The sequence below is a fragment of the Anguilla anguilla genome, chromosome 7, assembly GCF_013347855.1.
Source record: "Anguilla anguilla isolate fAngAng1 chromosome 7, fAngAng1.pri, whole genome shotgun sequence".
Classification (NCBI taxonomy): Eukaryota; Metazoa; Chordata; class Actinopteri; order Anguilliformes; family Anguillidae; genus Anguilla; species Anguilla anguilla.
The window spans coordinates 21,794,837-21,820,805 of NC_049207.1; the positions used below are offsets into that span (position 1 = coordinate 21,794,837).

At 43.2% G+C, this 25,969-nt stretch overlaps 2 protein-coding genes across 6 annotated transcripts in view; one reads left to right on the forward strand and one right to left on the reverse strand.

The window, feature by feature from the left end:
* Positions 1 to 806: 806 nt before the first annotated feature.
* On the reverse strand, positions 807 to 11,839 carry faah2b (fatty acid amide hydrolase 2b). 4 transcript variants are annotated; one of them, XR_004766259.1, is made up of 13 exons: positions 11,684 to 11,838; positions 11,052 to 11,309; positions 7,728 to 7,810; positions 7,465 to 7,601; positions 6,996 to 7,205; positions 6,214 to 6,333; positions 5,589 to 5,724; positions 5,303 to 5,420; positions 4,380 to 4,499; positions 3,748 to 3,859; positions 2,828 to 3,016; positions 1,427 to 2,396; positions 807 to 1,321 (listed from the first exon to the last, which is right to left on the reverse strand). XR_004766259.1 is itself a non-coding variant. In XM_035427249.1 (12 exons), exons 1-12 carry the CDS (start codon positions 11,684 to 11,686, stop codon positions 2,218 to 2,220), a joined length of 1,518 nt encoding a protein of 505 aa, XP_035283140.1. In that variant the 5' UTR covers positions 11,687 to 11,839; the 3' UTR covers positions 807 to 2,217. The 4 variants fall into 4 exon arrangements, 3 of the variants coding, with proteins under 3 accessions (XP_035283140.1, XP_035283138.1, XP_035283139.1); XM_035427249.1 differs by having other exon boundaries at positions 807 to 2,396; positions 11,052 to 11,162; positions 11,684 to 11,839; XM_035427247.1 differs by having other exon boundaries at positions 807 to 2,396.
* Positions 11,840 to 12,023: 184 nt separating this feature from the next.
* Positions 12,024 to 25,969, forward strand: part of tesk1 (testis associated actin remodelling kinase 1) — a 38,264-nt gene continuing 24,318 nt past the window's right edge. For both annotated transcript variants that reach the window (XM_035427245.1, XM_035427246.1), the window contains exons 1-3: positions 12,024 to 12,714; positions 15,318 to 15,595; positions 16,155 to 16,838. In XM_035427245.1, the coding sequence (XP_035283136.1) occupies positions 16,659 to 16,838 (180 nt within the window). In that variant the 5' untranslated portion in view covers positions 12,024 to 12,714; positions 15,318 to 15,595; positions 16,155 to 16,658. The remainder of the gene's footprint in view (positions 12,715 to 15,317; positions 15,596 to 16,154; positions 16,839 to 25,969) is intronic.

Consider the following 25,969-nt stretch of genomic DNA (forward strand, 5'->3'; position numbering starts at 1 on the left):
CTTTGCTTGCGACTATTATGGATGGGTTGTCAGAAACCGGAATATGCTACCAGTTATGACCTTAAGGCTACAGCAGAAGGGCACTATTGGCCTCCTTCCACTAGGGGCATTGTTGATCCATGTTGGGCATGGTTCTTCAGGTTTCAGTAACATTAATTCTTCAAAATTGTAGCCTTTCAGCTGCTGTGCTGCTGGGGTCTGGGTGTGGGTACTTTGAGATGCATGATTGCTGATTGCATATTGAGGCTATGAAAGGGCAAAGCAATGATAAAGGCAAAACTACTTCCCTCAAGCACAGTGGTAACCAGTCCTGTTTCTGGAGAGCTACCATCCTGCAGATTTTCATTTCGACCCTGATTTGGCACACCAGACTCTATTAATTAGCAGCTCAACAAGATCTCCAGCTGTTGAATGAGGTGTGCTTTGTTAGGGAAGGAGTGAAAACCTACAGGATGGTAGATCTCCAGGAACTGGGTTGGTTACCACTGCTTAATCAGAACCAAGAAAGGCAATGACCTCTGGAGCCAGGTACACCAAAGCGGAAAGACCATGGTCTTGTGAATTAGCCAGAATCGAAGTCTGGCCAACAGCCTAAATATTTTCCTGCCATAAAACCTAGTGTTGTGACTAGTGTGTGAAATGTTTATCCTTCTTTTTTTTTTTAGATAGACGTTTGTTTGAACTGTTGCAGCTTTTAAATCAAATGCTTTTACTCACTACACCAATTTTTTATATAGTCACAGTGGTACAGTGGAGATGCACTGTTTCTGCCAAAATTACGTTCAGACTGAGGCAGCACAAACGCAAACCGTAAAAAGATGCTTTATTATTTATTTTTGAGATACAATGTTTGTTTAGCGCAGTAACAGTTACATTATCTCCATGGCATTCAAAAAAGAGTAGCCAAATGTCAATGAAATGGAGCAGGACAAACTGCATAATGAACGCAGTCCATCTAGAGCCAGCAACCTTTGACCTGCACCTGTTTCAGGCACACAGTTTGTATAACAGGGCTATTGTATGGGGCTGTGCTGTCTGCAGCACGGCTAGCCCTGGTTTTGTTCCCTTTCCCATGTTTCTGTTCCGATTTCCTATGAATCATTTTCCACGTATAACTTCCCTTCCTTTTCACTTCCTATTAGCAATAGCAACATTGATTTAATTCCTATTTGATACCGGAATTCTAATGTCATTATAATGTATTTTTAGAAAAAATGAAGCAAAGCCATGGCAAGGCTATTCTCGAGCAATTCATTGAAAAGGATCTCAACTCAACTATAGTTTGACTGAAATATTAAATAATCAACAAAAGGCGTGCCATCTATGGTTGCACTTTCAAACTACTGTACAGTACTGTGCAGCAAAGATATTTACGAAACGGTTGAGCCACGCAGAAATATGACGATGGAGACGTGATGAATAAAACTGAATCATCCATTGAATGACCGATACAGTTATGTAAGGCTTAGAGGCTCTTCTTGAATCCCGAGTTTGTGAAGCGCATCAATACAAGTTTTATGATTGTCCACTAGGTAGGATTACATTCATTTCCCTGCATAACATTACATTGTTACAGTTCATATTTGTGATGCCTGGCTTGCAGCTGTCTTCAGTATACATTCAGCCAAGAGATGTGGTTTCCTGGGTGATGCAGTTTTGGGGTGTAGGAAGAGTTTAGGATGTGGACTGGATGGGTGATGTCATCGAGCCAAGGATCTACAGTTGGGCAAGTGTGTTCCGGGCCCTTGACTATGATAAACGAATGGTGCCAAAATGTCTTTAAAAATGTGTCTCAGTTATTTTTGATGTGTTCACATGGCAAATATTCCTGTGTAAACACAGGAAGACTGAACAGAAGAATAGAATGAATGTTTCACCACGTCAATATAATATACGGAAGGCTAAGCATACCTTATGTTAAGGGGTACACCAAAATCTTATGAATATAACATATCAATGTGCTCAAGAAATGTAGCGGTGATGCATGCCTTAATGCAATATGCTAAGCTACACACAATTCCTGCATTGCTAGTGGCTTAGGTTTTTTTAAGTGTGTTGAGGCAAGCAATAATTCTGTATTGACATTTTCTAAGACATTTTGGCACTCTTGGCTTTCCCTATGTGACAGCTCCAAAGCAGGAGGAAGCGTTTTTCGTTTTGACGTTCAGCGTTTTGTTTTTCGCTGTCACCAAGGCTGGGGGGTGGGTCTGGCAGAGCTCAGGAGGAGGAGCCAGGATCCCTCCAACCCCCGAAGGCTTTCTCCAGATACAGCGCAGTGGCCAGGGTCTGCCGGTCAAGGTACTTTCCAGAGACAACCTGCACCCCCAAGGGGAGTCCCCCCTGGCTCAGGCCCAGGGGACACTGTGTGACCGGTAGGCCCAGGATGTTGAAGATCCCTACCAATACACACACAATTTACTTAAATGCTTTAACTTAGAGAGTGTGTCACTGGGTTCAGTGCTAAGGTTTTTTCACACTTACATTGCTGTGCGAGTCCATAAGATATCTATCAGCCAAAACTAAATTCATACTTGCCTAAATTTTACCAGACATGGAGCGCATAATAAAATGTAAGATGTACAGACCGCGTCTCATGTATAGTGTAAATTACATGCACTTGGGGTTGGTTTCCCAGACATAGATTAAGCCTAGTCCTAGACTAAAAGAAAAATTCAAGATTTCCATTGAAATAACTAGTCTTAATCCATACCTGGGAAACCAGCCCTGAGTGTGATACCTTTTATTAAATTAGTTGCCTTTTTGTTTCACGTGCCCCTGATGTTGTAAGTTGGTTTTCACAGTTGGCTATCTGTACCGAGTGGTTTACCTGTGTAGGCGAAGTTGAAAGGGGTAAAAATAGGGTGATGGTGTTTGGGAGCGATGAGAGGGTGTGAGGGGTATAGCAGCACCCCATCCGTCCCTAGCACCTCCTCCAGCTCCTTCTGGAGCTCCTCCTTCTGCTTCAGGATATACGGGTCGGGTTCACTGCTTTCCACCATCTCCATCAGAGCCAGTCCTGCACCACAAGCACACCGCTTCAACATGCAGCAACACAGACAGGCTTATCACTGCAAAGAAATTAACCCTCAGACAAAGCTAGCTATAGCAAACGCAGTGTCTTTGTTCAAACGGTAGGGGCATCATCTGAATCAGACTCCTAATTCCAGTAAGGAGTCCCTGCTTTTTCCCCAAAATACGAGTCGAAGTACTCTGTGGACAGTACCCTCTGAAGCAGGTCTAAACTCCAGCCCTGGAGGGCCGCAGTCTCGGCTGGTTTCTGTGATTTCCTTTCGATCAAGCAGGCAATTTAGGCATTGGAAACAAGGTGTACAGACTCTTTAGCCAATCACTGACTTAAATTAAGCACTTAATTACAGGAATACATCAAAACCCACTAGACACAGCAGTGTTCCAGGATTTGAGCATGAAAAAGTGATTGTTATAGGGACAATGTCTGTGAAGATTGCATTTGACCAATCAATGTTAGACAGCATTGTTAGGTCCTATCGAGTTCACTATGTACCCAGTCAAGAACAGGGACCAAACCCAACTCTGAAACTAGGTGAAGGTGTGCTTCTGTTGGTAATGAAAACATTGGCAGAATCTGGGATCTCAGTTTAAGGTTTTTCAGTTTAAGGTACAGCACAGCACAGCACATCTGCAAAAAAGCGCTCGTATTAAATGAACTCTGTCCTGTTGAGCCAAACTACGGTAGAGGAGGCCAAGCTACATGGTCTGTGTTGTTACCAATGGCTGCCACGGTGTGGGAGGACAGTCCCAGGAAGGACTTCACCATCTCCCACAGAGGCCACACCTTCTTTCCGTGGTCAGCCATGTAGTCCACAAAGGGCGTGGGGGGCTGCAGGAGGAACAACAGATGTGCTTTCATTACATCATACATCTGAATCTGAATTGGGATGTAGACTCAAGTGTACATATAATAGCAATAACTGCTCGGGTGACTATAACTGGAAAGTGCCACACTTTTAATGCTCGCAAAGTTGGAAGTTTAATATTGGGACAGGGACGAGGTTTGGGCCTGAAATGGGTCTTGGGCAGGGAGGGAACCAGGGAGACGGCACATGGAGTCCTGCGGCCCAGCGCCTGTGGCGTGTACACGAATAGGCGCGTGATTGGGCGCCGGCATCGTTTGCCACCATTTCCCGTGTGAATGCGTGCAAGAATTTGACACGTTGAGCATCATTCAAGGGTGTCACCCACATGTAAACAGAGTGACGGCTGCTCAGGGACAGAGATGGAGATACCAGATATTCACACGCTCTTTACACGTACACATACTATATACACATTTGCACTTTTCTACACACATTTATAAATATCGCTGGACAAATCGGCATAATGCCAAACGGCCCACAGACCTTGCCGTCTTTGTCTGGCAAATTCATAAAGGTGCTCCAAATCTGAAAAGAGTATTTCAGCTGAGGAAAACGCAGCTCTTGAACTTTGACCCCCAGGTCAGCCTCCAGATGTTCCACCACCTGAAAAATGCATAATAATTATAATTACAAACATTTCAATTATATAATTTCAAACTCTCGTTTTCTAAGTATAGGCCCAAAACCAACCTTTTTAGTCCATCCCTATAGTTAAAGATGTATGGGAAGGGCATACCAGACATCTTTTGAGCTTAGCTGATGGTCTCCCTGTCACTGTCTCTGAACACTTGTTCACTACTGTGTTGGGGTGCTTATGGTTGTGTACAACCCTCACTCCTGCAAATATTTTTAGATAAGCTATCATTGCATAGCACACTGGGGCTTTTCCATATTACCCTCAGACTCTTCCAGTCTTGACTCTCTCTTGGTTCAATCCCATACCATGGAGGAACCAGGAGACCAATATGCATCGCCTCGCCCCAGCTGATACGCATTTTAATAAATATTTCTTTGTTCAGGCTTTGTAGTATTTACCAGCTAGTTTGAACTGTCAGGCTATAATGTGCACAACCACTATTAGCTCCTATGGATTCCCATTACCTCTCTGTTTACCATTTAGCTTATCTTTAGCTATTGACACTGGGCCAGCTAGCAGAGGATGGGCTCCCCTTACACATCAGTTGGCCAATAAGGGCTGTACCCATATATGGTTTTCAAAAATCTGCACACACACCAGCCCTCCAGGTCCAGAATTGCCCATCTGTTCTATATCCACGTTCCTCCTGAGATTTTTTTCCAAAGTACATGGACCACCTCCCCCTTTTCCACACTGTCTCCCACTCTCCTGCTCTCACTCTTCCTCTCATGCTCTCTCTCTCATTGCTCCTCCCCTCTGCGTCTCTCACCCTCCTCTGGATCTGGAGCAGCTCCCTGTCCACGGGGGAAACGAGCACGGAGCCACCATCGTGGGGCACGGAGAAGAAACGCAGCTTCCTGAGGTCCACCTCTGACGACAGGGACAGCCTGCAGATAATAATAGCAATAATAATAATAATAATAATAATAATGCTAATGCTCCAGTGTGTGTGTGTGTGTAAGTGTGTGTGTGCGTGTGTAGGTGTGTGTCTGTGTGCGTCTGTTTGTGTCTGTGTGTCTGTGTGCATGTGTCTGTGAGTGAGTCATTGCAAGTGCCTTTGAGCATTGGGCCCAGCCATTATCTGAAGCATGGGCAGCAGATCCTCAGCATAGCGGCACATGGGCCCAGTAGACAGGTAATCATCTTCCAGCCCAGAGGATGGAGGGAACTGACCGTCATTAGAGACGATGCCTGAGGGTACAAACTGTATTATAATCTCACACACACACACACTAGCCATCTGCATGCCACACAAGAGACGTTTTGCTAAGATGCTGAGAGGACTAATCATATTGTTATGATGGCTCTAGGGTCAGTACTGATTGCCATATACTTCTGCATTCATTAGCAGATGGATGACTTCATATCCTGTTGTCACTGTTGGGCATAGGAATTTCAGCCACCCTTGGAGAGAAATACTGTAAAGATTGTTCGAAAATCTTTTGGATTAAAAACATTTTTCACTTTCATTTCTCTCCAAGAGTGACATAATTTCTTATAATAATTTCTTTGTTCCGTTCTCATGCAGCTTAGGAGCAGAGATTTAATTTGAGACCCACACAGCCCCTTCCTACTTCCAGAGAGTTCCATCTGACACATCTTTAAGAGTGCAATCAGCTTGGAACATAAAGTCAGAAGCACTGTGCTCTTCCTATGCTCTTACGCAGGTGAGACTCCTACCTGGGGAGGCTTTATGTCCGAAGATGCCATTGAAGAAGGCAGGCATGCGGATACTACCCCCGATATCCGAACCGACCCCTATAACAGATCCCCCACTCGCCAAAATACAGGCCTCTCCACCTGCATGAGAGAGAGAGAGAGAGAAAGAGAGAGAGAGAGAGAGATGGTAGGGAGGGAAACAGAGATATGTCAGGTAGGAGAAAACGAGCAGCACGTACACGATTGTAACAGCCTAGCCCACTTGTACAGCTTATTTTCAGTAGATTCAACAGGACACACCCCTGGCTCTGTAGTGAATAGATCGTATGGGTTGAATGTATGGCAGCAGTAGTCAGTAGATATCAGTTTTGTGCAGGAGGTGCTACAGTGCACAGACTCAGCACTGGTCACTTTGAGTGACGTTGAGAGAACAAACACGTGCACCCCGAAAAAGGTCTTGGCGTAAGGCACAGAGTCAAAATGTCATATTTGAAAATCCAGAATGAACATTTGGACACTCACTTATGAGCTTTCACATTCAAACATGCTTGCTATACTGAGCCCTCAGCTCTATGCCCTTGTCCTTTCTAAGTGTGCATGAGGGAGGTGGCCATCTCACATACCTGTGGAGTCCATAGGCAGCAGTATTTAAATGGACCTGTGTAAACTGTGCAGCTTGTTCTGATGAACACATTACGTTGGAGCTTCAGGAGTCACATGGCGAAATAAAAATATGACCTTGGCTTTGGAGCACAGGCACAATAAGTGTGTGAATTTTCCATTTTCTACTTTGAGCGACTGACCAGTGCTGCCCCCGACAATCCGGTCCATGTCGTAGGGGTTTCTGGTGATTCCAAAGAGCCGGTTATGAGACTCGAACCACATGCAGAGCTCGCTGCAGTTTGTGATGCCCAGTGGGATTGCACCTGCCCTCTTCAGCAGAGCCAAGGGGGGAGCATCCACTCCCGAAATTACCCCTTTCCTGGACACCAGACCAGCAGAATAGGGCATGCCTGTGGCCAAGGAAAGGGGGGAGAGAGAGAAAAGGGGGTGGCAGGAGAATGGATGGATGGATGGATGGACGAGAAACAGAAAGAAAAGGGGGAAATCGCAAAGGTTTTGAACATTCAGACAGACATAGGCAAAGACAAAGTAAAACAGATGGATCGACTATGACACAGGCACAGACATAGGCACAGACACACGGACAGACAGATAAAGAAACACAAACGTACGAACACTGAAGGACAAACACAGAGGCAGGTTCAGTACCTTGGAGAGCGAAGGCCGCTTTGACGGTGAATGGAACGCCGAGCAAAGGCAGTCTGTCCTTCAGGACATCCTCACCCCCCTCCTCCTCATCAATCAGCCTGTCCACTTGGGCAGCTTCTTGCAAGGCAGCGGAGAACCTGTTTTACAGAGAGATGAGGGAGGCATGGAGATACAAGAGGAAAACCCATTAAAAACAATGCCCCCCGTGCTAAGTATGCACACACACCAAAGTTGGAATTGGTTTCGACACTTGTGAGACTTGCCTATCCTTGACAATAGCGTTGATCAGAGGATTGACTTCCTCGATCCTATCGATGTATGCCTGTACCACCTCTACGCAAGTCACCTGGAAAACAGAGCAGCCATTAATGTCTCTGATGTTATGGTCTGGCCACAGCAATGGAGTCTTGCCCTGTTCAGGGAGCTGAATTTACATGAGCAAACTGCTCCAAACACTAGCACGGTGTTCAAGATAAGATCAAGCTTGGCTTTCGTTATACACATTTTTTTTTATGTCTTAAAGTTTTTGAATCGTTGTTATGGATTGTAGACAATGAACTCAGGATGCCATTTTCTAGAAAGATACAAAAGGATAAAGTATGCATAAATCCTGTATAAAGGCTTGAACAAAATACAGCAGTCAGAATACTGTTAGGAACCACACGGAGAACCCAAGCCCTGTCCTTTCATCATTGCACTGGTTTCCTGCGAGTTGGATTATAGCTTTCAAGCTTGCACACGTGCAATCAAATACTTTATTGGGATGTAATATCTTATAAGTTATTAATTTATTTATCTATTTTTGTGTTTCATTTTTACAACATTTTATTTGTTTTTACAACTCATTATTCGTATTTCTTATTTAACTGCTGGAATCTCATTTTAGGATATCTTCATTTTCAATATTTATTTATTTTTTTTGGTGTTTTTAGCTTTCTAACATCTTGCTTAGTTATTTTAATTTTTACGATTTTTTCCCATTGTAATACGTATACAGTGCTGCACACATTGCATAAAATGTGCTCTACAAATATTTAATTTTTTTCATTATCATTCAATCTTTAATAATAACTAATAAACGCCTGAACATGGACAGTGTTTTTAATGTGTAACTTTAAAAAAGCTTCACCTGCCACCCCCCGGGTGACTAGGACTGGGACAGGTAGCTACCAAACTTGTGCGCTCAGTTATCAGAATGGTCATTCAAATTGTCTCCATCGTTATTTTAGGAAAATGAGTTCTTGTAGAATTCAAATGATTATTTCTTAATGCTCCAGGCCAATGAGAAAAATGTTGACTTTAACCACCAATGCGAAATGGAAAAGGTATTTTGATACATGTTTTCTATTGTCTTTGTTTTATTGCGTAGACAAAATTTGAAATTTTGTCATTTCATAGAATTTTTAAGACTGGCTGTCCGACTCGAATAATCCCAATTAAACTTCGTTTCACTTGCAAGACATCATAACTGTATGCTAGTATGCGTTAGAAGTAGGCTAGGGACTAGGGGGGAAAGCAGAACTATTCATTTTCAGTGAATAGCCTATTTAGAAACAATGGGTTCTCAAACTAGTTTTTCCTGCAATTCTTGAACCCAATCCCTTGCCCTTCGTCTCAAAACTCCATTTGGCAAAATGGTTTGACGCCTCCATGTAAAACTGACATTCTGATGTCTGATCATCCACTGTAAGCTTGCTCCCTGTTCCCTAGGTAAAAATAAAGAAAAGACCTAGGCTTTTTTCTCTAAGACTTAGGAATATATTACACAAAATAGTACTAAACATATTAGAAATCAACATCAAAATTTTAAGAGAAAACGTAAAACCCAGTCTTTAAAAGGTCCAGGAAACTGAAATTCGTTGCTGCTGTGTTCTTTTAATACTTTTTTTGCATTCACCAACCGCCGAAAAATATTTTAAATGATACTTGCAATGTCCAGTGAAATCATACATGTAGATGTAATGCGTAGATGACGCTATTGCCACAATTGAACGGGTAAGGCAAGCTAAGTTAAAAATGCCTAAGCATTGCCCCTTCTCTAGATGCAGAGAGAGCAATACGCTTTTTTCTTTTCACAAAAATGAAGAGACCTAGAAGAAAGGGGTTTTTATTTCTGGAGCCCACGGGCACTGCAATATTACAATAACCTGTAGTTAGAATTTGCAGTGCTCATTTTCGCCTGGAACGTGTTGCACAACACGGTGGAACGACAATGGATTATAGCTTTCAAGCTTGCACACGTGCAATCAAATACTTTATTGGGATGTAATATCCGCAGTTATTAATTTATTTATCTATTTTTGTGTTTCATTTTTACAACATTTTATTTGTTTTTACAACTCATTATTCGTATTTCTTATTTAACTGCTGGAATCTCATTTTAGGATATCTTCATTTTCAATATTTATTTATTTTTTTTGGTGTTTTTAGCTTTCTAACATCTTGCTTAGTTATTTTAATTTTTACGATTTTTTCCCATTGTAATACGTATACAGTGCTGCACACATTGCATAAAATGTGCTCTACAAATATTTAATTTTTTTCATTATCATTCAATCTTTAATAATAACTAATAAACGCCTGAACATGGACAGTGTTTTTAATGTGTAACTTTAAAAAAGCTTCACCTGCCACCCCCCGGGTGACTAGGACTGGGACAGGTAGCTACCAAACTTGTGCGCTCAGTTATCAGAATGGTCATTCAAATTGTCTCCATCGTTATTTTAGGAAAATGAGTTCTTGTAGAATTCAAATGATTATTTCTTAATGCTCCAGGCCAATGAGAAAAATGTTGACTTTAACCACCAATGCGAAATGGAAAAGGTATTTTGATACATGTTTTCTATTGTCTTTGTTTTATTGCGTAGACAAAATTTGAAATTTTGTCATTTCATAGAATTTTTAAGACTGGCTGTCCGACTCGAATAATCCCAATTAAACTTCGTTTCACTTGCAAGACATCATAACTGTATGCTAGTATGCGTTAGAAGTAGGCTAGGGACTAGGGGGGAAAGCAGAACTATTCATTTTCAGTGAATAGCCTATTTAGAAACAATGGGTTCTCAAACTAGTTTTTCCTGCAATTCTTGAACCCAATCCCTTGCCCTTCGTCTCAAAACTCCATTTGGCAAAATGGTTTGGCTTCGGTTTAATTTTTCAGCAGTTCGGACCTCATTGATTTCACCTGTAATTACATCATTTATCAATCAATCAATCAAATTGTATTACAGCAGTTGTCTTAATATGCTTTACAATCAACCATGGCCTAAACCCCCACAGGAGCAAGCCTAAAGCAACAGTGGCAAGGAAAATTTTAGAAACATTATTACAATAAGAAAACATATTGCCTTAGAAATCATTTGACATAGCATATTTTATATACTGAAAGCAGTATTTGCTGAATGCAAAAGGCGGTAGCCCCCTAGTGCTTCACGATTGAAAACTATAAACTACATCTCCCAGCATACAACACGTCAATCCTATGACAAAATTACACCCAAGCAAACAATCGTTTGTTTCTCGCATGTTCCGACGTTACCTTTATTTTAATTTCATAAAGCAAATAAAATCAAAGAAGACATACAAACCTCTCTAAGGCGTATCTTCTGAGCCAGCTGTATGCCAGAGACCATCAAGAGAGGATTGGTGATCGGTGCAAGTTTTTTGGAAGATCCATCGGACGGTCGAGATGCGAGCAGCTGATAGAGGACGAGGAGCACTTTCTTAAAAGTGCGTAGAATCCATGCTTGGAACCGTTCGAAGCGTGTTAGCGCCATGTCAGCTGGGTGAACTTGACAGAATACCAGTGTATTTGTGTCCCCAGCACGTTCCCAGCATGCACTGGGCTGCGAAACATTGTCGCAATCTTTATGTAGCTGCTCTACGCAAATCTAAATTACACCGAAGTGTGAAATATGATAGCCTACCAAAATCAAATGTAAACAACGTTTAAAACTAACGATATCACAAAACGCGGAAATACAAGCCATGTCCTTCCAGTCATTGTCTTCCCGACCATTCTTAAGTTATACATATGCCATAGGTTATCGGGAACTCGACCATTTTAAAAATGTTTGCTACTGGTCGCTATGTTGATAGCTCATTGTCACCCTCTGGTTGTCACTAGTTGAACCTCAGATGTCACCCTAAACACATGAACGAATGGAAAAATAAACCATAGGCCTATCTGCAGGAAATAATGTGCAAATACAAAACTCACCATAAAGAGTCGAACAAGTGTAGAGTATTATTCAGCTATGTTTCCCATGGTCAATTGTCTAATGTTACATTACTTCAAAGAAATGTAACATGCGCTTTGATTATTTTTCACACATTCCGCTACATTTTCATGCACCAGATCACTACCTAGAAAACCTAGTAGCTGCACTGTCATTGTACGTCCCTTAGTTCCGGCGTTGTACCACAAGGTGGCAGGAGCGTATCAAAAGAATTATGAGAGGGCCGTGGTGCATAGAGCATCGAGCAATTTTGCTTTAGCTTCAGCGAAGCAGGTTAGTAGGTTATAAATCCATATGCAGCAACCACGGCTGGAAGCGTCTATTCCGCTCTGTGTTCTCATTGTTGATGGCAAAGGAGTGTGTTGGTGTTCTAGTCACCGGATGTGAACGCAATATATCGTAATTCCTCAACGAACAAAACACCCGTAATGGTAAACGAATAATTCCTAGCTATTTATTTTTGTGCCCTGGGGACATAAACCTCCAGTCTTAATCTCAAGAACCATGTAGTCTTCTAAAATGAAACATGTTCTGTATAGAAAACAAAAATAAAATAATATTTTTGAAAATATATTCACTGTAACGTTTTTGTCACCCAAGACAATTATGTCAGAAAAATTAAAACACTTAAGCTGACAAGTCGGAGGAACTAATTTACACCTTCCCTCGATCTTACCGTTCATGTGTGTTATATGGCCCAGGCCTATGTTTTACTCATATTTGTTGGTTTGGTGGTAATAGGAGCAGTAAACGAGTGCTTGCAGTTCGCCTAATCTGTGAGACTGGGCATTTGAAATTTGTAGTAATTCTGCAGTTACTTATGGAAGGAAATTTATCATTGTTATGCCATAGGAGCTCAGGTGTGTGTGATTTAAACCCTTCCCTTTGCCCTGTGGCTGTATGACCCCCTTCTGAGTTCAAGGTTCAAGGTCCAACTTCCGCCACACCCTTGAGGATGGAAGATGCTCCAACATGTGGGGACATGAGCATTTCAGTGTGCAGAGCCATCCAGGTTGGTTATATTATTATTGTTGTTGTTGTTATCGAATAAATGGATGAAACAATTAAAAATATCAACGATAATTATTTTTGCTCAGTTACAGAAAGTACACTCCAGCTAGTATAAGTGCACTTCCTAATTGCAAAAGCAAATGATTAAAAATGAAGAAACTGTTATTAGGTGATGGTCAGACAAAGAGAACAAAGCATGACTTGATAGATTTAAGCAACAGCCGTTGCACAAATGACCAAATGGAATGGGCTGATTTTACTTGCAATGTTACACTACCCCCATGCTGGACCTGAAGCACAATGCATTTGGGAAGTCCTGGTTCTACTTCTTTGCTCTTCGGGTCTAAGATGACTTCCCTGAGGCGCTCTCCTACATGTAGCTGGCTACAGCAGATGAGCTTGAAAACAGCTTGAAAAGCCAAACCCTCTCTCAGCTTCTCTGCTTCCTGGTGGCTGAATCACTCGCGGCACTGTGGCTGTGCGTTCCTTTTGGAAAGCAGTGAAGACTGCAGAGGGAGAATGCATCGTTATCACACTGTGCTACAGTGCTAAGAACATAATGCTTAAGTATTTTGTTTGTACATAGAATTTATGTTGTTTGCATGTTCTCCTCATGCCCTTGTGGGTTTCCTCCCCCAGTCCAAAGGTGTGCAGGTTAGGTTAATTGGAGAGCCTAAATTGCCCCTAGGTATGATAAATGGAGAATGGACTGTATTTATATAGCACATTTTCCAGCAACTGCACAAAGCGCTTTACAATGAATGCCTCTCATTCACACACAGACTCACACACCAACGGCAATCAAGGCAGCCATGCAAGGCACATACTAGCTCATTGGGAGCAATGGGGGGTTACTGTAGGTGTCTTGCTCAAGTGTGTGTGCCCTGCAATTGGACTGGAGAGCTGTCCCAGGTATATTCCTGCCTCGCCAGTTCAAGCTCTGATAGGCTCCAGCACCCCCACACCCTAGAAATAAGGTTAGATAATGGATGGATGGATGGACAACCTACATTTTGGTTGCTAAGTGCTCTTTCTGACAATGGATTGATGATGATGATGATGATGATGATGATAATAATAATCATCATCATCATCATCAACAAAAAGTAATAATATGTAAACTAATAAATTGAAAAACAATATAATTTTAGTCAGATCCTTGTGGTGAAGTTTATCTCACCTCCAACAGCAGAAATAAAAACAATTAAAAAGGGCACATGAATATAAAAAACTAATACAAAGATACCTGTATGCTGTTGATAATCATGAAATGATATTAATTTGACAAACAGGCTGCACTTGAAGTCCCTCCAAAAGGTGCTCCTGTATGTGTGTCCCTTATGAGCATCCATTTGTGACACCTATGGTTTTGGTGAAATTCTGGCAAAGTCACATGATGAATCTAAATATTCTCTGTATTATAAAAGTGTTTTATAATAAAAGTGTCTAAGTGAGCAAGCCCAATGTATTTGCTGAGCTCTGGGGTGCAGCCCACCCTGCTTAAAAATCTAGCACCTCCTTCCAAGTTTTGTACTTTTGTACCACCTGCACAGTTAATTTATTCAACATTTAAAACATTGCTTTCTACCCTAAAACACAACAGGAGTTCAACCGGTGTCACAAAAACAAAACAAGCAAATCAATTTCCCACATTAATTCCTAGCAACTTCAGCCACCCCACGTATTTATTTCTCCCTGACTGGCCTACATGTGTAACAGCTTGTGTTATGTAACTAACCTGGGATTTCAGCAATCTTGAGGTCAGAATTCTTATAACCAACTTATATATTCCGTACATATTGTCTTACAAATACAATTTTAGGCTTGATAAATTAGTGAACAGCAGTGCTGTAAATAATTGATGCAAATACCTTTGACTGCAACAAAGGTATAAACCACATATTGTATTTCTTGTATTGTGTTTGTGAGGAGCCGTGGATAGCCCAAAGCAAGAAAATAAATTAATCAATAAATAATACATTTCCATGAAGCTACAGGCCTGAAAATTGTGCATCGTTCGGTGAGGAGTGCAAAGCTTGGTAGTATTTGGAATAGTTTCACTGGGCCTCATTTGTGAAACTTTTTTAAAAAAATTATTCTTAGTTTTGTTCTTAAAAATGTTCCTACGAAAAACAAATATAGGATTTATAACATATTTGCAGACCTTTATTTTTGTGTGTATCCCAGGTGTATGAATGCTGACTACATTTTATGTGTAATCCTGTTCATGTGAGTTGCAGAAGGGAACAGCCACGAACACAAATAAGAAAAAAAGATTAATACTGAAATGTTCTTGGAAACGTTGTTAAGATCAAATGTGATCGTACACGTTTCGTGAAAGGCCCATTGTGTTCGATGGTAGAATGTTACTTCATATCACTATTATGTGGGTTATGCCTGTGTCGCGTGACATGACGCTATGCATTAAAATAATCCTACCAGTAAATTAATGAAGATGAATAAAGTCTCCATTCATAGTCGTGCAAAATATAACACGACTATACAGAATAGTACTTTGAATGGGTAAACTGCAGTAAAGTGTGTCACTACGCAGTACTGCTTAATAAAAACTGTGTCAATGTTCCACGCTGGGCGCCCCCGCAGGTGGAGTTCCGCGGTGCCTCGTGCTGGAACCGCCCTCGCAGCTCATCCGCCGCTCCTCCTCCTTTAGCTAGAGCTGAGCTAAACTAAACCCGTGCGGCTCCGCAAGAGCAGGCCAAGACAAACGGAGGCAAGATACACGGGAGCCGGCCAAGAGCAAGAGGGCGGGCAAGGTTGCCCAGTTAAATAAATAAAAGCTCCAGTAACATAACACGAGATCCGTGTTGAGAAGGACAGTGAGCCGACCTGTGGACTCGTACCTGACGGATCACCTAGAACAGGTAAACGGATGTTGAACCGCATCGAAATGTGATCGAAGAGTATTCTACTATGGCTGTTTAATTGTTCATAAATAGCGGTGTTTTGTAGGATAGATATGTCAATCTAATATGCGAGACAGGATAGCCTAAACGTGTATGCCTGCATGCGTGCATGCTACGCATATAGCCTATGATGCAGACAGACGGGAAAATATAAGACCTCGTAGCGGCTCAGGCCACATTTATAATTTATTATCCGCAGTAGAGCTGTAGAGGGAGGTTTATCACGATACACAGTGCTTCCCGTTTTCTGCTCAGCGAATCATACAGACATCCTTGCTGTCGGACGGGTAGATTTTGGCATAACGATTTAACAACATTGGATTGTTTATTCGATTGAATTGAATGTTTGCCTTTATAATATATTTTTACCAAATTAAAACAACGCATTCATTCAAAATTTGGTCCAAAACAATATGGATATTTGCCTATGACCTGCATCACTGCGACTAGACGCAGATAATTAGATAAATATTTATGTAAAATAAAATAATAAAAATTCCCTCCTCTCTTTTGGCAGTGCTGTCCTTTTTAATATTCTCCACTAGCCGGCAACGACGGCGCCTTGTATAGGAAGGCTGAGCTGGAGAGGCGAGCTCCGAAAGGGAAACACCAATGGCTATGCAAAAGATAGCCTACGTATAGGAGAGAGTGCGACTGGATGACCGGACAGAGGACGCCCTGCGTATCTGCATCTGGGAAGGTAACCTACGCCGTCACGTCTGGAAGCAAAGAAAAACGGTATGAGAGAGTCTGACGAACCACGCACTGCAAACGCCGGATGCGGCATGGCAATTGACTATAGTTTTTGGGGGAGAATGCGTAAGTGAGGAGCTGTTCTGCAGTTTGATGTGGACGGAGAGAAATCCGACAGCGGAGTTCTTGACTTTACACGACCTTTTGGGGGCTAAGTATCCCTTGCGAAGAAATTAGTTATTCTGGACCTCATGCCACCGACATGGGAAATGTAAACACTCGGTTTGGATTTTAAACTCCGTGTGCTACTCCTGTGGAATTCGCTGGCATGGAGTCCGTTGAAGCGGACCAAGAGGTGTCAGAACCCCCTATTCACGGGATCCATGGACCAAATCGAATCCGGCCCTCCTCATACCGGGCACTGCGCAGCGCCGTGTCAAGTCTTGCCCGCATTGACGATTTTTTCTGTGAGAAAATCGGCTCCGGGTTCTTCTCTGAAGTATTCAAGGTAAGCGTTGCTTAGTTACCTTTTTAGTTTCTCCAAGTGTAGGCTACTTTCACTACCCTTTTCATTTAGCCAATTGTAACTATGTAACATTTATCGGTTCAATGTAACTATTTTGTCAGAAACGCCGTTTAGGACAAATCTGTAGCAGGTTCTTTATGCCCAAGTCAAACGGTATCAATACAATTAAACGATGGGAATGTGTTGGCCACGGGTCTGCAGAAGTGGGGGTCTGGTGACGTGCATGGTAATTTATTATTATTATTATTATTATTATTATTATTATTATTATTATTATTATTATTATTATTATTATGCTTTTTAACACAGTTAATTGTTTTAATTAACTGTTTTAATTCACTGATTAAAACAGTGTATTAATCCAATAACCAGCTGCTGCCTGTCTTCTTGGATCTGAATTGGTGACTAATTTAGCTACCCAAAACCAGGGCAGACCCCTGATATTGACTATAGGCTACCTCCATTAAATGTGAGAAACTTGGAATTCAAGGAGTCGACTTAAGGGTCTCAAAAGTCTGAAATTTGTGCATAGAACTGGACTTGGCGTAAACTCAACAGGCAAAGACTGATCAGTGCTGTGATAGTGCATGGGGCAGTGGTTTTTTTTCCACAAACCCTGGACTTTTGTGCTGCATAATGTTTTTTTATGTATGGAATTCTCCCATATGGTACCACTGTATATCCTTCCTGTACATAATTCACTTATGTTAATATATTGGACCGGATTCTGTGGTAAACTGAACTATACTGGCTGCATTAATAACTGTCCGATATTATTTTGGAATGGTTTTTGTGTCATTTGTATGTGGGGAAGTACACAGCATCTGTAAAATAATTTTATCTATTACTGGACTGGGGCTAAGTGTGAGGTTGGTACATCCTTGTTCTCCCTGACTTCTGTGCAAGAACAATGTTGACTAAGGTCCAAAAGTTTAAAAAAATAAAATAAAAAAAGGGTGCTGTTCAATGATGCATTTTAGCATTAGCCATATGCTCCCCACAGTAAAGTATGAAAGTCAAAAACCAAACCTGGCTTCATTATAATAACGTGCATTTCAAGTGTCAACGTCTTCCTTGTAAGATTGTATTTGGAAGCAAAGAAGGCTGACTTCCTGTCTTAGAGCATGCCAGTTTATAATGGCGACAGCTGAGAAAATGATTCCACTTGCTGGAATCATTTAGCATTTTCACATTTGACTGAACTGGAATTCAGAGGCTTTTCTGTTACTATGCTGTCCTTTCTCAAGTTTTTAAGCTTCCAGCAAAGTCAAAGTCTCTTCATCCGTTAAATAATAATAATAATAAGAAGAATCATGTAACCTGTGGAAGATTATTCAGCTCATGGTGTGACAATCATGAGGTCAGCAGTCCCTCTGCTAGATATTTTGGCAGTAATAACCTCATGAAAGAATGACAACATTGGGTTAGTGTGCATATTTGGGCTTTATTTATCGCAGTTCTTTGAAGTGCAGATGTACCTCATGTCATAGGAGTCATTAGAATACTGCTGAATTTTTGTTAAAGAAATGTCCTGTTTTTCGTTCTTAATTATATTGCAACTTAGGTAGGGAAGTTTAAAATAGGTTGAAAATGTACCAGATGGCCTGTCCTCAAGGCCAGTTAGTACTGTTGGTTTTCTGTTGTACCTTGTAGCTTAGTCACTGATTGGTCAGAGATCCCACTCATCTGCTACCCCGTTTCAAAATCAACCCTTGTTAAAGGAAGGCTGTGAGCGCTAGCCATACAGATTTGAGTATACCTGATGTGGGTGACCAGCAGCAGCTGAGAAATGCCTTGCGAGAGAGAATTGAAGATTTTATCTGGGCTGATTTGCAGAATGCTTAATTAATCAACAAACGGTTTGCTCTGTTATAGTCCAATCAATGAAGGCACTTAATCAGTGGCTATGGTTACTCCCTGCCCTGTGTGGAGCATAGCCATCTCCAGGCATTTTCACTGGACTTTTATTGATTGGTACATCAAGTTTAAAAAAAAAAAAAAATGTTTTTTACAGATTACCTGTATTGATCAAGAGATGATAAAGAAGTGAAAATCTATGCTTAGGTGTGAAAAATGGATGTGTTTATGGTCTCATCGAAGGGATTACAACACCGCTTTTCTGAATTGTTTACTGCATCAAAAAACTTTCGAAAAATGTTTGAGAAATGAAAATTATTTTACATGTGGGCTCAGAAATGTGTGATTTTGATGTGTTATTTTGTTTCTGGTGACATGCATTTAATTTGGTACTAGTAATGAAGGATAAAAAATGGATGTAGATTTTAGCCTTAAAGATGGAATACAGTCAAGAATGATAATATGATGCTTTGTGAGATTCGTCAAGTCCGACATGCGTCGTTTAGCATTCTGAACCATGTTCTTTGAGCCAAGAAGCAAATGCTTCTTTTCCAGTCGATGAGGTGAAGGCTTGCTGCCACCCAGTGCTTTTCAATACAGAGAATGTAGGAGTGCGTCGTTACTATGGATAGGTCCTTAAGCACATGACACTGGACATGCCTGTTATTGTGTGAATATCAACGTACAGGTTTGTGCATATGGCTGCTTGGAAGTTGAGCGTAAATCTAGAAAATCTGAATGAATATGAAACAAAAATGTGGGAGTGGCTTGCTCGTGTTTGCTTTTCCTCTGGCTGTTTCTCCCCTGACTCTACCTTGCAAGGGCAGGGCAGGTTCAGGTGTAGTCATTGCCAGGAGAGTGAAGCTCTTGTTCCTGTACTGTTTTCAGTTGAGCTTCATAAAATAGTCTCGTAAAATGTGTTAAATTTATATTTTGCGCCCTTTTAAATCATGGAGTTGGAGCTTGCAATGACCTTTGGCAATGGGAGGCTGAGGTACAGAAAGAGATTGCACTGCAGGACGGCTACCCAGTCTAGCTATAGTGCCAAGTAATGTGGTCCTGGATATGGAGTGCAAAGCTTTTAGCATTGCTGAGTCAGCACATGAAGAAATCCACCAGGAGTTGCATCTATATGGCAGGTGGTCCTGCAAGTCCTCTGTTTTGAACGGACATGGCTCTTACTTGAGTAGTAGAATAATTTCTCTATGCTAGGACTAAATGGATGCCCCTTTTTGAGAGCTAAGGCTATGACTCCTGAAATTTTAGCTTTTGAATTGAAATGCGATGTGGTGAAAAATGGTTGTGCTACTTCGCACAACCATTTGCTCATAGTGCACTTGTGGAAAGGTGCTTGCATATATGTATGTGTGTACATGTGTATGCAGGTGTGTCTGTCTATCATTGGTGCCCTGTGCAGTGAAAGAGACCCAGCATGATATGGCCTCCTTCTTGGCTCATTAATCTAATTCTTTGTTCTACCACAGGCCAGTTGGTTGTTTGTTTACTCCAGGTGTTGAATGAGAGCCATTAGTCAAGCAGATTAGAGTGTACTTTCATGGAACATGGTTAATAGACCTGTACAGCTGGCTCTCATCATCCAGTGGAAATTTTGGGGGCACCTGTTTTTAAGCATGGGGGGTGGGGGAGTTATGATGTGTGACTCAACGACAGGCACCTTAACAAGCCCTAGTAAACCTTGGTAGTTTGCTTTTTGGTCAGAGACAACACTCGCCATTAAAAAGGCATTTCGGGAAATGTATTTTCCGTGTTGTAACTGACGACCAGGTGTGTTAAATGTGACGTATACCTTGCCCAGAGAATATGCCTGTGCCTGTAGGTGTCCTGCTTGGTCCATTCTCTGGTGTAACAAAGTGCATTGCTTTCAGGTTTTTCTTTGTGCTAAATATTGTGTCATTATTTTACAGTAAGCATCAGTGTTAATGATAGTATTGTGTGTTTTCAAGTCCTGAGTTAATGACTCTGTTAAATGACATAATTGTACGAAGATGACAGCAGCAGCAAACTTCTAAATATACAGTAAGGTTTTGGGGCCAAAGCACATCACATCATAATTACAGCTTGTCGTCACTTAATTACAGCGTAGTGCATGTGCTCATTGTGGTCTGGCCTATAGATTATTCCTCTGATCATTATCATGATTTTTTTCTCATTGTCCAAACTAAATGCGTTCACTCAAAACGGTGTTGAAGCATGTAGCCCTTGGCCATGGGCTCTGTGGTTGGGGGGTGGGATCCAGGTAAGACCCTGGTTCTCTCCACAGTGGTGTGCCCTGCAGGGACGGGACTGTCCTCCTGCCCTGTGCCTGTTGGGACAGTGGCTTGGAGCCCTGTGTGGTGATGCATGATTGGCTGTAGTGTTCCCTACGTTTCCCCCTCAAAGTGCAAGAGAGCCTTCCGCTCTAACCCTAACCCTTCGCGCTTGTTGAATGGCTGCCCAGCCGTTCGTCCGCGCCAGCTGCGCAAGAGGTGCGGTCCTCTGACGCAGCGGCTGCGCAGATTTCCCGCCGCGTGGCTACTGAACTGGGGGAATCTCTGAGGCGGGCTTCACGCGTTTCCGAGGACGCGCGCAGGAGTCCAGACCAAACGCTGCTGCTGCAGACCACGACTTAAGATGGCGCTCTGGATTGGGCGTTCTACATCGTCGATGAAGTAAAAAGTTACGATTCGAAACGGTTGTTTAATTTTAAAAAGTGTGCTGCTTTAGTGATGCGGCTGACGATCATCGGTTGAGGAACCCTAGGGTGTTGGGAGAAGTCCAGACACATTAATTAAAAGTGACAGAATTAAACAGCGCAGTTTAATAACTGAATAAATGGGAGATATTTTAGTCTAGTAAAAGCCTGCATTTATCTCGCTGTGGCCTCACGCTCCCATTTTCAGCGGCCGTGTTGAGTTAGAGGGTGTCCCCTCAGTCAGCTTGGCTCTTGAGTAAGAGCACGTTTGTGCCCCTTAGTGGTGAATGAAGTGGAAAGTACCAGGTGATCACAAAAAAAAAAAAAAGAAAAGAGACCCTTCAATAGCATGAGGTCGGAGTCTGTGCCGCACATCAGCTGTGTCGAACCTGCAGTTGACAAGCTTCATTGTGAGGATTAAGGTACCACGGTGCGGCAGTGTTATTGGTTGTGAAATGGTGGCGAGCCAGTTTTGACTTGAGCCTCCAGAGCCGGGGGGGGGGGGGGGGGGCAGTGCCTTCCCCCCACTGTTGTGCTCTTCCATGTGGGCTTCGAGTCGGGGCTTGCTTCAGTGTCATCCCTGGAGCAGGCGAGCGTGCAGCTTACAAGCATGGTGTGCCCATGCGCTCTTATCTTTATTTTGTGTGTGTGTGTGTGTGTGTGTGTGTGGAGGGGGGGGCAGGCAGGCAGGCAGGCAGGCAGGCACAGGGCAAGCACAGCAGTCATTGAGGATTAATCCTTAATCCTTACCCCCCCCCCCCCCAAAAAAAAACATTTAAAATTAAAAAAAATAAAAACACAATGCCCCAGGTGCAGAGACATTCTTTGGAAATTGGCACGGGAAGAGTGGAAAACGATTTTGCGCTGGAGCGGCGGAGGGGTCCTTTTGATGAGCTGTTGCGACGCGCCCCCAGACGCGAGCGAAGCGGTGTTCTCACCTTCCTGGGGGCGGGCCCACAGAGCGTCTCCTGTTTTCACACAGGCAAAGCATCACACACAGACGGGCTGCCTTTTCAGTGTTTATATTGGCAATATTGGTTTAAGGCTGCCGTAAACCGTGGGCCAAGTTAACGTAATTAAGAAGTAGTGCGGGGGGTGGGGGGTGAGGCAGCTTGCCTGCCCAATCGTGTTAGACAAACTTGTTACTTGTGTATTCGGGTCATGCTTTGCATTGCTATTTTCATCTCCTTAAACCTAGGAAAAACAAGAACAGAGCGAGCCCTGTTCCTGTTGGCCGTGACTACTGCGCCGGCCCTCTTGCATTGTACCTGGTGGTAAAATGTAATGCCTGAGGGAGCTCAACCAGTCAGGGAGCTGGTGAGAGAGAGAGATGGGGGGAAAGGGAGAGAGAGAGAGAGAGGGTAGGGCAGCCTCTCCAAACTGCAGCCAAAAAACCGCTAGTTGGGGAAAGCCAAACTGACTTAATTTCATTTCGAGTGCGAGGAGCTTCAGAGAATACTAAATAATTTAATCAGGGAGAGGGAGAGAGAGGGGAATGGAGAGAGAGAGAGTGAGAGAGAGAGAGAGAGAGAGAGGGAGCACCATGGCTTCAGCGTTCGAGCCTGTTCCTGTGGAGGGTTCCTCCTCCTGCAGGCTGCAGGCTGTTTAAATGGTGGATATGCAAAGGGGGCGCAGTGCAGCGCTGCAGGATCGGCGGCGCTCCTGCGCGGCTGGGAGGAGCTGCAGCGCTCTGGCGCATGCGCGGCGGCGCAGGGCTCCGGCCAGGCGTCTCGCAGGGAGGAGGCTAACGGCTCGGCCGCGCTCTGAGTTCCATCTCCCTCTCAGACTGCGGCTGTCACGCCGGGTCAGAGGCTCCAGAAACGATGCCCGCGACCTTTTCCGTACGGATTCTCATGACGGTGGCGGAAAGTGACGCGTGTGATGACACGGCGGCGGCCTTCGCTTCCTCCGGCGTGGTGGACGTCGGGTCGGACTGAATCGTCCTCGATAGTGCTGCCACCACGCACTTAGTACCCTAAAAACTGGGCCATGCGCTACCCCCCGTCAGTCATGGAAACAGTGGGTGAGTGGGTGAGAGACTGTACCACAGGGATTCACGTGGCACTCCCGGTGTGTTCTGGTGTGAGCCGATCCAGGCCTTAGTTGAAGCAGGATAGTGTACCACCGAAAAGCAGGTTCCGCCCAGGACACAAACAGTTTTCCAGTAAAACCAAAAATCGCTCAACCTGCTTTGCAGTGGTATGCTATTTCTATCCCTGTTCCAGTTGTTGGGGCTGCTTCTTAAATGTTCTCACAATAAATAAATGAGATACAAATAGTTTGGTCAGGTCAAACTGACATAAATTCCTACTGAATTAATAGAGAACCAGGGAGATCACAATACACTGTTAAAAGAAGTACCCTTCATGGGCATTGAAAACTGGATCTCTGAGTATAAAGACGTGTTCTCTGCTGGTAATAAAGACTGCTGGTCAGGTGTACGGGACGTCAGCTGGTGAGAGACTGGGAGAGAAGGATAGAGGGAGAGAGACGGAGAGAAGGGTAGAGAGAGGGGGAGATGGGCAGAGAAGGATAGTGGGAGAGAAAAAAGGAGAGAGACAGAGAGAAGTTTAGAGAGAGAGGGGGAGATGGGCAGAGATAGATGGGGGAGATAGAGAAGAACAGAGGGAGAGAGAGAGGGGAGAAGGCGATAGAGAGGCTCACTGCTGGATGGGGAAGGCTGACAGCAGCCCAGGGAAAAGGAAGATGAATGTCATGTGAAGGAGAGAAGAAGAATAAAAGAGAATGAAAGGGGAAAGGAGTATCTGGCGAGGAGAGAGAGAGAAAGGGTGTTGTGTAGGGTGAGGTGTAGTGCGTACAGAATATATAATCTCTACTGCATTAAGGGACAGCTATGTGCAGCTTCTTTCCTTTATGTCAGATGGGAGAGTATATAGCACCACTTTCTGATACTGAGTAAAAACGTACTTCCTGGGTGTCAGTTGGAACAGGGTATTATATTAGCATTTTTGGGTGTTGGTTGGTACAGTTTGAATAGAATAATATTTTCTGGGTGTTAGTTGGTACAGAGGTAGTATAATAGTTTTTCAGCTGTCAGTTGGTACAGGGTGAGTATAATAGTATATTTTGGGTGTCAGTTGGTACAGGTTGAATTTGATAATATTTTCTGTGTTGTTTGGGACAGAGGTGTATGATATTTATTTTGTTGGTTGTCAAGTGGTACAGGGTGGGAGCTGGTGTAGTGGTGTTTTCCGGTTGGTGAGTGTGTCAGAGTTTGTGAGTACAGGGTGTCTCTCTCTCAGGTCACCGTTCCACCCAGAAATGCCGCCACTGTTGCACCTTCATTACAGAGAGCACAATGCCAAGGAAAACAAAACTACTGAGAAACCTGCCAGTGGAAACAGGAATTCAAGCCCATGCCAAAAATTATTGCAATACATTAACTTTTGAAGGAAAATTCATATTATTTCATAGCTGAACTTGTACTGACGGAATGTACAGGCCTCTGTAATATTTTATTGTCCTGTCTAACTGTTCAGAAGTCTTCACCATTTCATTGAAGAACTGTTAATGTTTAATCGTCTGAGGCCACTTGCCAAATTGTCAACGCAAGGTGTGGCCTGCTGCCGCACTCCCAGGAATGTATGAAATGTGTGGGATCTCAGGGATGTGTGTGTCATTGTTTGCTGTGAAATGGCCTCTCCCTCAGAAATTTCTAGATTCAATTTTTTAAATTTTTTTAAAGCCAAAGTGGAAACGCTCCAGGAGGCCGACGGCAGCAGGGGAGTGTGAGCTCAGTGTGTGTCTGGCTCCGCGGAGAGCTTGTGTTTCTCCCGTGCTCTCTCCGCACGAGCGCGTCCTGGCGTCTCATTGGCCGGCTCCCAGAGGCCGGGGTCTGGCTCCCCTCTGACCCGTCGGTATTGACGAGTGGAGTCTGGTGGGGAGAGCCAAGCCGGTGTGCAGGGGATGGAATCGGCGAATGTCTCGTCTGTGAATTCTGGCGTCTGCCGGCAGCAGTCGAGCTGGTTTGTATCCAGTCAGATTCGTGCGTTTGGGTCCTTAAGGGAGAGGGGAAGCTGTGAACAGCTCAGCTGACGTCTTAGACGGGGTTAAAAAGATGTCTTTGTTGGCTCGCTTATTAGGGTTTATAATTTATTGACGTACGTGCTGCCGTGACCTTTGGCAGAGCATGCTCAGTGGAGGCAGCCAGCTTTGTCCCTCGGTTTCTGTTTCCTAATCCTAGCTGGCCGAGTGATCAGGAGCGGAGATCCGTCTCGCAGAGCGGCGGAGGTTTTGCGTTACAGCCCGGGCCAAGTCCTCTATCCAGTAACATTTATCGCCTGTTCTCTGCTCTAAGACACACATCTCAGGGTGTTAAATCATAAATCCGCTCTCTCCAAAATAATAAAATTTAAAAAAAGCTTAAAAATTTTTTACAGAATGTGATCTATTGCTAAGGCAAAGATTGTATCCCACAATTCCTTTCGCAGTTTAAAAAAAAAAAAGCCCGTCAGAGATGTTCAGACCATCCGTACCCTGGGGAGCTGTATTCAGATGAATGATGAATTTTAGGCGTACTTATCCAAATGTATCCCTTGAGGCC

Coding starts and splice junctions, on each gene's coding strand:
- faah2b (XM_035427247.1), bottom strand. Junction 4,500..5,302: donor TGCTCCAGATCCAGAGGAGG/GTGAGAGACGCA, acceptor TGCATTTTTCAG/GTGGTGGAACATCTGGAGGC. Junction 3,017..3,747: donor CCACACCGTGGCAGCCATTG/GTAACAACACAG, acceptor CTTGTGGTGCAG/GACTGGCTCTGATGGAGATG.